At 46.3% G+C, this 12,961-nt stretch overlaps 1 protein-coding gene across 1 annotated transcript; it reads right to left on the reverse strand.

Annotated features, from left to right (window-relative positions):
- Positions 1-39: 39 nt before the first annotated feature.
- On the reverse strand, positions 40-12,386 carry VTP01DRAFT_8376 (uncharacterized protein; the record flags this gene model as incomplete). Its single annotated transcript, XM_069387490.1, has 11 exons — positions 40-473; positions 543-720; positions 787-1,311; positions 1,374-1,679; positions 1,741-10,619; positions 10,677-10,876; positions 10,937-11,193; positions 11,249-11,383; positions 11,454-11,660; positions 11,729-12,180; positions 12,248-12,386. 11 exons carry the CDS (start codon positions 12,384-12,386, stop codon positions 40-42), a joined length of 11,712 nt encoding a protein of 3,903 aa, XP_069241254.1.
- Between the last annotated feature and the right edge of the window lie 575 nt (positions 12,387-12,961).

Raw genomic sequence — 12,961 nt, forward strand, 5'->3', positions numbered from 1 at the left:
TGAATTGTAAATAAATGTAACTATCTTTGGAAACCTTTCTTACAGCCACGGCATCCATGTACATTCAACTTGAGCCATCTTTTGTGGGTTGCTTGCTTGTGATATCAGATCAATGACGTTTTGGTTCGTTGGTTTGTTGGCATTCAGTGCTTTCTCGCGGTCAGTCTTGCATGACAAGAACTGCGCTTTAGCCACAATTTGGGCAACGTTGCTCTGGATACGTTCTCGGAATTGTGCATCGGATGAAGAACGGTTGTTTGCAGTTTGCCAGTATACAACTTCGTCCCTGATAAACGGTCCCAGATATTGGTCGAGCTCCAACTCTGGCTCAGTCAAAGAGCGAGCTGCTGCAACAAGGCAGCTGACAAATGGACCTTCGATGCCCACAGGAGTCATAAAGTTTTGGATATTGGGTGTGAGACGGAACGGAACAGGGTCCATGTTTGCGAATATACCGTTTGTCTGGTTGAAAGCTACACCACGTGGATTCATAAATAAAACGTGTTCAATCTTTTTCATTTGTTTCACAGTGAAGAACTTACTGGGCAAGAATTCTGGCATCCATACTTCACCGGCACTTCGAGAGATAGCAATCTTTGTAGGTGAACGCAACCCAGCACTGAATATATATGCCAAGAATGTTGCTGTGGCGTATTGAGAAATGAATTGCTTGCGCAGCATGTAGTAATCGGTGTATGACCCCATGGTTCGAAGTATGTACTAAAGGCATGTACGAGTTAGCACTCGGCACACACGCTAAATATTACTGCAACAGTAATAAATTACCTTGCTGAGAAGATCGGACGGAACCATGCTCTTGCTTATTTCATCGTTAATCTCCATTCTCAAGTTAAGCAGCTCAGTCCGTTGCGTGATAACATCCTTGTCTGCAGCCGGCTTAAAGTTGGTCTTGAGTTTCTCCTGATAGAATGTCAATGGATCATCCTTGTGCATAAGCACTTCGTCGCAGTGATCCTCGTAGATTTCATACAGGGTGCAGTAGGATGGGTCATCCTGCACAATACGCACGCTGGGTGCCATCGGAACAATGACAGGCAAGTGGAACGCCAAGCTACGCATCCGGCTCTCCTTTCGTCGTTCAAGAACGCCATTCAGTAATCTGAATAGTTGCATAAGTCGCTCTTCGCGCCTCAGCGAGCGTGTAGCTGGATTCTGCACAAGGAACGGATGAAGGCTGCCGTCGTGACCGCGGATCGTGATTCGTCTGTGGCAGATACCAGCACCACGAACGAGCTCAACTTCTGGCAGGAATCGATCGATACGCAAAAAGTCGTTCGCATTATCCTTGAGCTAAATTTACAAATGAATACAAACAACTCTCCCTTTTAGTTTTGCGCCGTTGATTAGCTTACCAGTAGGTATTGACCGGGTATCTCAACATCATCGAAGCGGGAGTGATGGAATTCTGCGAGATAGTACGAGAATGTCTCCAATTTTTGCTTTCTTGGACGGGCATCCAGCATAGCTTCGAATTTGTCGCGCCAGAGACGCAGTTTTGTCACATACTCTTCCAATGTTAGCTTCGGCTTGACGAAATCATTGTAGAATGCCGTCTTCATATGACCGTATAGATTATCCGCTAGACGAACGATATTACTGATCATGCCCTGAGTGAGCTGACCGTTATCGTTTGGATTGGCAATTCTCTGCAACAGATGCTACAATACATCATGTCAGTATTCAAATACCAGAAATGAAGATAGAAGAAGAATAGCTTACCTGTGATGCTTCTGCGTGCAATGTAAATACAAGTCGATACATGTCTTCATCAGCCTTCGGCTTGAACTTGTACTGGATTTGATCCACCATCGTCTCCATCGAAAGTGCCAAAAGGGGATATCCGGTCTTCAGCATTTGCATAATCTCATCCAAAGGATGTGCAGTGCTTGCCGTTGTTGCAGTGGCAGCGGCGACGGCGGCTGCCGGTGCTGCTGAAGGCTGGGTGTTTTCTCTGGTGGCCCTTCCTCCCGCTGCAACTATCTCTGCCGGATTTTCGGTCGTAGTCCACGTTGATGTCTCGCCGGATTCAGCATCGGTCTTTTCCATCGCATTGCTATCATCATTCTCCTGCTTGATAGCAGGCTCCTCTTCTTTCTTATTTTCGTCATCGGCATCTTTTCCTTCCTTGTTCGCTCCATCGACATCCATATTCTCCGCTTTTTCGTTGCCTTCTTCCGCTGGTGTCTCCAGCTTGGTACCAATTGGATCCGGAACTTGCTCTGCAGCTGTCTTGAGAGCAGCCATCGTCTTTGCATCGGCAACGGTAGCAGAAGGTGTTCCTGGCTCCTCCTTGCTGTTACCGTTTTGAGCTTGTGCATTCCTGTTGCTGCTACCATCCGCACCGGTCTCACTTTGTTCGCTTTGCATTGCTGTTTGCCGTTTGGCCAAGTCTTCTTTAGCCGTTCGCAGGTGGAAGTGAAGAGCTTGCGGGTATGACTTTGCGATACGGATCAAGATGGCTCGAGCATGCCGAGACTCTCGATGCTGCAGAGCTGTCAGCAGCTGGGGAACAAATGTGATCCAGTACCACGTGGGCCATTCTCCCTTGTAACCATCAAAAGCAAGCGATATCGTCTCGTTTTGATCGTCCAGGCTCAGTAACCACAACACACGCAGCAGATATTTGCGTGCCTTTGCATTCTTGTAGATACCAGCGGCTTGCAGATAGCAGCTGACTGCATGGTTAGCCCAGCTCAGCTCGCGTGGATTCTCCTTGAAACGACGGTCGTTGTACTTTCCCCACTCGGCCCACGCACGCGGCAGAGACAGGTCGATCTGCACTGCATTGACAAATGCTTCGTTGGCTTCATTGTTGTGATGCAGCTTGGCCAAGAACATGCCCTTGAGTGTAAAGAATTCGGCCTTTTGTTGGTGAGTGAAATACATCAGATTGGTGTTATTAATGACATCCAAGCCAGCAGTGAGCTCGTTTTGATTCTGGAAATAGCACTTGGCTTGTTCACGCAGTTTCAAGAACGCTTCTTGGATTTCGATGTTGGGAAGCGTGTAGATCTTGGTGAGGTAGTTGATACAGACATCATATAGCTGATGTTTGCGAGCAACGTGAGCGAAACGATTGATGATCCAGGCAGTCTCGTGGTAGCCACGGTAAGCATAGGAGTTGCCGGTGCCGGCGTTTCCGGGCTGAGGTTGCAACAATGGAATCAATGGCAAATACGTGCGGTTGATACAGCTGAATATGTGCTGTCGCCATGCAACCAGATCGCTCCATACGTTTATATCGTCCCACATGTTTGGAAGTCGCTCACGCCAGGTTCCTAAAATGCTTCGCAGTTCGGTCGATCGTTGGTCCAAGTTTTGAGCTGTTGTACCCATCAAACTGCTAAAGATTTGGCTGGCTTCTTGCAATTCCAAAAATTGTTGGAAATTTTGAAGCAATGGTACGTGACTTTGCGTGACAATGTGAGGCAAAGAATGCCACTTGCGCAGCGAAAGCTGAACACCTTCCTCGCAAATACGAGTGAATTCCGTCAATCGTTCCTCGCTTGTCTGCGATTTGATAAGAGCCAGGAATGCTTCGAAAACTTTGTGGCGAGGTGTAGGAATATCAACGACGTGCTGCACGGATTGCTCCAAAAGTTCACGCTCGGCTGTCCAGTCAGATAGTCGCCATGCACATTCCAAAAGCAGCTCAGTGTTGTTTTCATGCTTTGCAAGGTCAGTGAGAATTTCCCATTGTTGCAGTTTCTGAGTGCTCAGGATCCAGTGATCCTCCCAGAGCAAGTACTCTGATTCGGTGAAAGGCAGTACACCGCTGCGTGCCTTGATCTGCGCGTTTTCGTACATGTTTTGCGCCTGCATCCACATTCCACTTTGCTCGCAAGAAACAGCTACGTTGGTTTCGCTGTAAGTGCATCTTCGTCGCCACAAACCGTCAAACATATCTTCTTCATTCAGTTCTGTGTAAAGTTCCGCGAGTGCATCCAACGTTCGTTCACGATTCGTCTGCTCATCCTTGGAAGTGTCCAGGATCATGCCAGGCTGACCTGCTTGATACAGAATTTCAATAGCTGTGTGCCATGCATTGAATGTCTTGCCGAGATACTTTATCAAGTATGGAGGGAATCTAATCGTGGTAGGCGTCTTGGCAATACCCGCGAGGATCGCTTGGATAACATTTGGCCGACGTTCCTGCTGCTTGCTATGGTAATCCTTTGCCAGCAAAGTAATCAAGACCTTGGCTAAATCGTGTCTTTCTGTACCGCTCAAGTTCGACCAGCATATCGGGAACAGTTCGACCCAGGTGTGGAATGTCAAATCGTCGTAAAGGTACTGCAACTGGCGAATAGATGAAATGACGTTGTTTGTATCGTATTTTTGGAGATCTTTCAAAAACGCTTGGTGTTTGGTAATCAAATCTTTCATTTCTGCAGGCACATCCAATGTGGATGGCTCCTCCACAAGTGCACCGACGGATTTAATGGACTTGACTCGGAGAGTTTGCGGCGTAGAGACGCGAGAATCGACCTTGACAACACCGAGAAGGATATCCAAGGCTTGATGGAGCCAGAATGTTTGAGATAAGAATTCCCAATTTTGGATACCGAGGATGTAATTCATGCGCGCATACAGAGTACGTCCAATGCTACGATCAAATACACGCATAAACTGTGTTCGGATCTGTGGATTTTCGCTCTTGGTTCCGAGCAAAAATGCATTTTCCAAACGTACAGTCAACTCGGAGCGTGCAAAGGCCGGATTGCTGTAGATTTTAAGCACCAGCTCCAGATAATCTTCAGTCAATTTGGTATCGTTGCGGTTCTCCACAGTCATCATCTTGACCAACATGCCTGCTTTCTCCTTGATAGTCGGGAACAATTCGTTTGGTTTCTCCAGAGTCCATTCAGTCATCATATCCAGCATTGTACGCAGTAGGTGCACATCCGGTGACTTTTCCATCAACTGAATCGAGTACATAAGCAGCCATTTCCGTTGGTCTCCAAGGTGGGATATGCGCTTGTTCAGCAACAAGAGCACCAACACGAGCAAGTTACCAGTAGAGTCTACAGCAGCGGAGCCATTGTGACCAGGTGGCATGGTATGTTCCTTGGTGAGCTTGTTAAAGATTTTGCAGATACCAGGAATAAATTGATCCAAATGTTCTGGACGGCTGCTGCTAGCTGCTTGAAGCAATTTAAGCACTGCATACATGGCGTTGTTGCTCATGCTAGCCATGCCATCGTTGATCGTAGAGTTGACGAGCGTAATAAAAGCTGCTACATCCTGGTTCTGAATCTCCTGCTCCGAGTTCTCTGTCGGCACAGTGCTGTGGATCGCTTCGAATATCCGCACAAGCACAGGATACAAGGTATTTTGAATGCGAACCAAATCCGACTTGATGCTAGTTTCCAGCAATCGATAAAGCTGATTCATATTGACGATGAACCACTCTGTTGGCTTCTTTGCCATGTCGATATTCAGGACCTCTAGCGCGCTACACACACTCGGGATCAAAAGTTCGGTCATTTCCTTGACAGTCAGCGTTCGTTCGAGGTGCGAGAACTTGACGTGGACATCACTCCACATGGATTCGCTCAAGAACTGCTTCAAATCCTCCAGAATACGTTGTACCAATCGACGCTGAATCATATCCTGCGGATTGTAAACGCTGCAAGCCAAACGGACTAGATAGCCGATGAGGTTTTCTCGCAAAGTCAGGCTGGGTGTGTACTCCTTTGTGGGTTTCTCTTCTGCCGGCTTTGTCGTCTCTGAGACCGGTCCATCCGAACGAAGCTTTTTGCGGGTTGGCTCGGGTACTTGCTCTGCTTTGCGCTTGGGAGAAGATGGTTCAGTTTCTTGATCTGGTGCAGTCTGGCCGAGACGTAGTCGCTCCCATTTGAGGATAAGCTCAGCAAGTTCGACTGTCAACAGCTTGTGTTCTGGAGTAGCATTCTGGAGTAAGCCGAGCTTGGGCAGCGTGTTTACGATTTGAGGCAAGAAATGTTCTCGGTACTCGTAAAACAAATCAGGATGTCGCACAAGCAGTTGATACACGTTCACCATCTGAGAGATACTGTGTGTATCTTCTACAACCACTTTGCGTGTCAAGCGCACCCATGTCGGTACTCGCTCGTTCGCTTGCAATGGGACACGCTTTGGCAAAACAGGTGCCAGAATATCCAAGCCCTGCTTCACAAGAATTCTTGCTTCGGAAAGATGAGCTCGCAGGAGAGCTTGATAGATTTGAATGGCGATTTTGCTAGGTGTATCGTACGCAGAAATGAAACGAGCAATGAGCACATAAGCTGACTGCTTGCTTGTGGCATCCTCCAAGCGGATATAGCTCCAGCCAAACTTGATAACTTCCTTTCGCAAGTTCTCCAGCAAGTGCGGTGCGTACTGCACAATCATGGCAGTAAGTTGCAAAAGCTCAATGAGGAGCGAATCCTTGGCATAGAGATTATCTTCCAAGCCTTCCAATGTCAACTGGTTCCAAATTTTTGTTTGGAGTTGCTCCATCATTTTGGCATCGAAAATCTCTGCGTATCCGCCATTCTTGCTGGCAAATGCATGAAGCATTGCTGGGTTTACGACGTTTCGGATCGTCATCATCTTCATATATGTCGAAATGGATGTATCTGAAAACATTTGCAAAAATTTCTCGAGGATTCGACGCTTGCGAGCTGCAGGATACTCTTGAGCAACATCCTTCAGGAAGAAGGCGCGCAGGAAAGAAAGATCCATCACGGTCTCCTGAGCAAACAGTGCAGTTAAATCAAAGATAAGATCGACGTTGTCAGGACGAGCCCGTAGGTACGCGATGAAAATGTGAGCCATATACTGCATCTCGCGTGTTGCCTGTACACCCTCTTGATCGTCACGCTTCAAACTCTCAACACGTGTCGGTGATCGCCACATAGCGAGCAAACTGTCCAATATCTCCTGCTGCGTTGCTAACCATTCTGGATCGTAGATGGCCATTTGTCGTACTATTAACAGACCGCGATAGTGCATCGTTGGATTGCCCTCCACCTTGAAAGTCTTGCTAACCAGGTCGGCTGCATTCTTGCGAACCTCATCACGAAGCTGGGATGCATTCGGTGTACTCAAAAGATCAACAAACAACCGACTAACTTGAGGCTCGGATAGCCGCTCATAAAAGTATGCGACCGTTTCGGCTGGATAGCGGTTGAGATATTTAAGCAAGTTCGGCCGGAATGGACTCGAAACAGTTCGACGCAGATCCTTTTCCATGTCCAAGACAACAGTGATCAAGTCATTTAAAAAGATATGCGCAGCTGCAGGGAGAAGATGGAATATGTTCAAGATCGCCACAATGATTTTGACTTCGTGGTTCTCATGCAATGGTTTGCCGGCAGCTTCCTGCAGTACTGCGGGCTCCGCCCATTGCTTCAAATGATCCAAAAGCTTCTTGCCGATTTCAACCTTAAAGTAGTTGGTCAAGAGTTCCAAAAGTCTTGCCAGTCCTTCCAGACCAGGTACACTAAGGGTCTTATGGTTCGACAGTGTGGTCAGAATAGGCCGTAAACCTTGCTGAAGAAGTTCCTTTGGCAATTTGTGTTGCTGTGCTAGCACTTGCTTCAGACCCTTATGAGCTGCCTCCACGACTTCGGGCGACTTGGAGTACAATGACTTGAAGAAAACTTGGATGATACGTGCACGGGTCGTGTTCTGACGCTGGCTTGAAAAGTCGGAGCATGCCATGGCTGCCGAGAGCAATTTTATGCATACAATTCTCAGGTTCATGAGAGACGTAGCATTCTTGTATTGTGAGCTACGGTTAACCAGTGCCTGATCCTCTGCGTCTGCTAGAGCGAGCGCTTCGTGCAGCAAACGAATCAATTCATCGTTAAATTCCAAGAACGGCGGGCGCAGAGTCAAACAGTAAGTGATGGCATCAATGTAACCGATCTGCATAGCAAATGGTAAAGCACGCAGTGGTTTTGCAAAAATAGGTCCAACTAGTCTTTCTCGGACTGGCGCTAGCAATTCGGTAACTTCGTTTCCTGTGAGATCGGCTAGTAGCTGGAAGGATGATTGGATCGTTTCACGGACTGCGCTGTTGGAATTGGAAAGCTCGGTCAAGAGCATCGTAATCAAATGCTGGAACTTTTGCTGAGCATCCTGGCTTTCGTCATCGTCAGGACGATTGCAGACCTTGAGCACGTGAGAAATGGTCTGTGTTGCCTCGCTAACATTAACATTGGCCATTTCGGGAGATGCGTCTTTAAGCACAAACAAAAGCGCACGGATAAAGTCAAGCTCATGCTCACGCATCCAACGAGTGCCCATATCCAGCTGAGCACTCAATACGGAAATACCGAGGCAACCGCCGCGTTTCTTGAACCATTCTTGCTTGTAGCAGCTAGAGCAAAAATGGGATGCAAACATACGGAAGATTGGAATGCGTGATACCAGCTCCTTTCCTCCAAGGACTGTGACAGCGGTGTCGAAGCAAAGATGCAAGGCTTGCTCGGCCCTCTTTCGCAGTTTTGATTCTTCTGAAGAGATGACCTCGACGATAGCATCAACCAAAACCATAGTATTCAGGTTTTGTACAGCCAGGCGTTCGTCCATCATGTCTGACAATGGCTTCTTGCCACTTTCCTTGGCGTCGATCGCTTCACCGATATGCAGCAATGTCAAATGGCGACAGATGTTTTGGAAAAATTCCCAAGCTTCGTCGGCAAGTGCAGGAATTGTTGAAGCTTTCAAAATCGCAACCAAAATTGTACGCAAGGCTTCTTCTTGGGCCAATCGTTTGCCAAGGAATCTCGAGTAACCATTGCCGGGCAAGCGCTTCGGTTTCATTCCATCCTTTTGAAGGGCTTGGCCTACAATAGTACTGTCGCCTTCAGTGCCCTTTTTCTCCTCTCCATTTGCGTCCTCCATTGGTTGATCTTCATTGTTTGCTGCGTTGGAATCTTCAGCCGTATCGATCAAATGCTCCTTTACACGCTGGTACAGTGATTGTGCGAGATGCTCTGGACCTTCATCAAGCTGCAGCATCAGTGCAACATTGGACTTGAGGAACTCGTAAGCATACTTTTTGTAAAATAGGCTGACATCATCCCGGTTAAGTGTTTTGACTGCAAGTGCTAGACATTTGTCGAGAGGCAATGTGTGAGGTGTCGTGTTTGCATCAAAAACAACTTCGACGGACACGCCATTTTCAGTGTTTTGCTTATATTCCAGCTTGGGTGGGCTCTTGAGCATACGACGATTGCGTCCACCAAGCTTTCCGAGAATGCGCATAGCCGCGTGGCTGTGCTGCTGATTGTAAGGCAAAGGTTTCAAGTGGCTCCACAAAGCATCCATAAGTTCCTTCATGACTGGTGCCATGACATGATCCAAAAATTCAGGATTCAGATTGTCATTACATAATTCCATAGTACGTAGGCCCTGTGACACCAAGTCTTGATCAGACTGCAGCGCTATTGCCAATGGTCGCATAAGATATGGCAAGTAAGGTAGCAGGGCTGAAAGCCGCACCGGTACTGCCAAACAGAGTTCGACAAAGAGGTTCGTCATTTCCGGTTTATGCGCAATCGTCAACAGCGAATTGAGATTTTCCAGGAGTATCTGCAGCAACGGTGCAACTTCTTTGTACAATAGCTCAAATCGACCACCACCGATGCTCTTAAACAATGCCCTCAGCAGCAGGAAATAGTTGGCTGGTTCCTTCGCCTTTGCAGCGAGCTTGAAGCATGACATGACCAAGTTTGCTAGATATGGCTGCAGAACGACCTCGTTGGTTTCCGGGAATAGGTTAATAGCCATGAATACAAGACGGAAAAGATGCAACATGACGGCCGAGTAGTGTAAGTCCTCTTCACCGAGACGTTCGATTCTGTCGACCAAAAATCGAATGAGGATTCCTGCAAATCCAAAGGATGTCACTTCTGTTACGAGGAAGTATTGTGCAATGTGGACCAGCATAGGATTGACGAGTATGCGTTCAAAGAAATATTCAATCTGCGACGCAAATACTTCTTGGAAAACAGCGGGATCGACCAACGTAAAAACGATAGAAAACATATCCAGAATATCCTTTTCGCTGGTTGCTTGAGAGCTCAGCTTTTGAGCCAGCTCATTGGCTCCCATACCAGAATCGTTGTCTTCGTTTTCTGGAGGATTGAAATTCGGTGGTGATCCGTCTAAACCATAGTTGTCGACGTTGTAGTATTCAAAGCACATCAATCCCTCTCTGAAAAGGCGCAAGAGAATTTCAATGTCGTCCTGAGAAAACCGTCTGGCAAATTGAGCGTATAACTGAGGGTTGCTTTCTGATCCAGCAGGTGGAGGAGGATTGCAGTGTCGAAGTCCAATGAATAGTGGTTTCAAGCCGACAGCAAGGTTTCGGAACAAAAAGCGGCCTTCTTTAATACCGTCATGCGTAGAATCTGGAATGTACGTTGCTGTATGTATCGAACGCGCTCGATCAAAGTCGAAATCCTCTTGCACTTCGGTATCGATCTCCATGGCCGACTCAGATTTCGCAGTGTCCGAGCTCACCTTTTTCTTAAGATACTGTCGCAGATATTGGGGGAATTGGATATTCAACGAAGCAAATTTGCTAGCAAAAGCATCCACAATCCTCATCAAGAGCTCTCGGCCTAATTTACTTCCGTTAAGTTTTACATTGTATACTGGAAAAGCGCAGTAAAACTTACCTTCTTCTTTGTTGGGGATCTTTATAATACAATCAATCAGATTGAGGAGTAATTTGCCGCACATTGTCTGAATGCTGGGAGCCAACGTTGCGTCGTGGAGATTGCGAGAGTAAATATAGACAGTTCTCAAAAGCTGTGCAGGGCTAAGCTCAGATCGAATGTGGTGAACCAGATCCGCAAGCATACTGTATGCCAATGGCCTAAGCAACGAAGTTTAGTCTCATGCAAGCATTGTCTATAACTATCACTGGAGAACTCACCGAAGCGTTTCGTGCGCAGTGACACCAGTGCCAATCAGCACTTTCTCGTTGAGCAAAAGGTCGATTTTTGGTACAAATGAAGATCGGAAATCTGTAGAAAGGATGTGGCGTGTAGCAACTAGTAATTCCTTTCTCGTCGCAGACGATTCAGGAGGACATTCACGTAGCAGCCTCAGTACAAATTCTGGGATCTGATTTTGATAGGGACGTAGTAGTTGTGTATAGCTACGCAGGATATATGCCAAGAAAGACATGGTCTACGAACACGTAAATGTTAATACTGCATCGAATTCCAGCTCCAATAAACTGTACCTTGACTTGAGCTACAAGGAAGTCATTATATACAGATTTGTTCCTTATCTCGGGACTCACTCCCACAAAGATCTCTCCTCTCGCCTTTGCTGCAGCTGATGCCTCCTGCTGAGGTCTTGCCTCCAACTTTAATGTCTATATGAATGACGACATTCGTTTGTTACTTCAGCTCTTATAGCCATATGTATTTTGAAGTATCTCTTACCTGGAAGATTAATGGCACAAATTTCATAATATTTTCGCCGGCATATCTTCGATGTGATTGGAATAACAGTACGACAATAATTGGACATTCAGTCAATACTTTAAAGCTGAACATGCCTTTTGGTAGAACTTTCTGTGGAGTTTCGGAAGACTCTGCTGCTGGAGACATCGGTCGAGGTGATGTCGCCATCATAAGGTTGGGTCCCGGCTATTAAAAGAATTGACAATTGAGTATTCATCGACATCCATTCTGTTCCAAAATCTCTTGATTTTTACCGTAACAGGTGCTGGTGCGGGTGTAGTGGCTGCATCAAAAGCGTCTTTGACAGTCTGCTCCATATTCTGGTAGATTTCTTGGACAATGTCCAAGAACGGCTGAACTTGATCCTCCAATACATGACGGAACGATCTGTGCAGGTCGATGATGATTTTGACACTGACGACGGCGTTTTCTTCGTTTTCGACACGTAAAAGGTGCATTAGCGTTTTACAAATATCCACCGCATGTTCTTTGAGCGGTTCTGTCTGCGGAAGCCGATATATGATTTCCAGGATGATGTTCCTTAACTTTTGTTCGGGCGTATTGCTGACGAACACGGGCGATCCGTTCTGCAGTATGTCAAGGAATACGGGTATAAGAGTTTCTAAAAACCTTGGATACTCTAGAGTCTGGAACACTTCGACTTGATCTCGCAGCTCATTCACGATCGTCACTTTTAGACCAACGTCTTTGAAACGAAAACGTTAGTAAGCACATACATAAACGTCAAGGAACGCGATCAATATTGATCGTACTCAAGTTGGGATCGCTGAGTCTGTGCGCGTAAACTTGGAGCGTAGTCATTGTGCAGTCAGAAGCGTCAGCAGACTCCAAGTGAAAGCTTGGGTCTTTTGCAGAGAAAGACTGGAGACTTGAGTGCGAAGCGCCCGACATTTTGAAAATTCAATGTCACGTGATATTAAAACGCCGCATTTGAACCGCGATGGAAAGTTAGAATCCCGTTCAACATTCCTGCTCCTGAGCAGCTGTACGGTATTAGAGGTATAAAATGCATAAAGCTTGATAGCTCCTAGTAAATGGATATTAATAAGACAGTATCTGGTATGTAATAGGAGCCTAGCCACATTTTTACACAGATTGAAGTGAAACAGAATAGCGATGAAGCCGCGAATCAAAGAGTTTGCATAGAATGAACGCACAACATTTTGACAGTTATAGCGTGTAATAAAGCTTTAGCTTAGAATAAGAGATAGAAAGCATAATTTTATGAGATTTTCATGCACAGGATTCCATCCGTATAATGGATGCATCGAGAAAAGGTATATTTGATTTGTTAGCTTCGGTAGTCCATATTGTTTGACTACAATTTACAATGAGCGCTACATTTTGATAAAAGGAACATGTATTTCATATTACCATGCAGAGGGCAGAAATAAAATCGATTGCTTTTCTCTGCCAGCCAATTAAGCTATTGTACGAAGTGTCGAAAACAATCGTGTGTCTTCTTC

The sequence above is a fragment of the Rhizomucor pusillus genome, assembly GCF_041956525.1.
Source record: "Rhizomucor pusillus strain CBS 183.67 unplaced genomic scaffold VTP01scaffold_5, whole genome shotgun sequence".
Taxonomy (NCBI): Eukaryota; Fungi; Mucoromycota; class Mucoromycetes; order Mucorales; family Lichtheimiaceae; genus Rhizomucor; species Rhizomucor pusillus.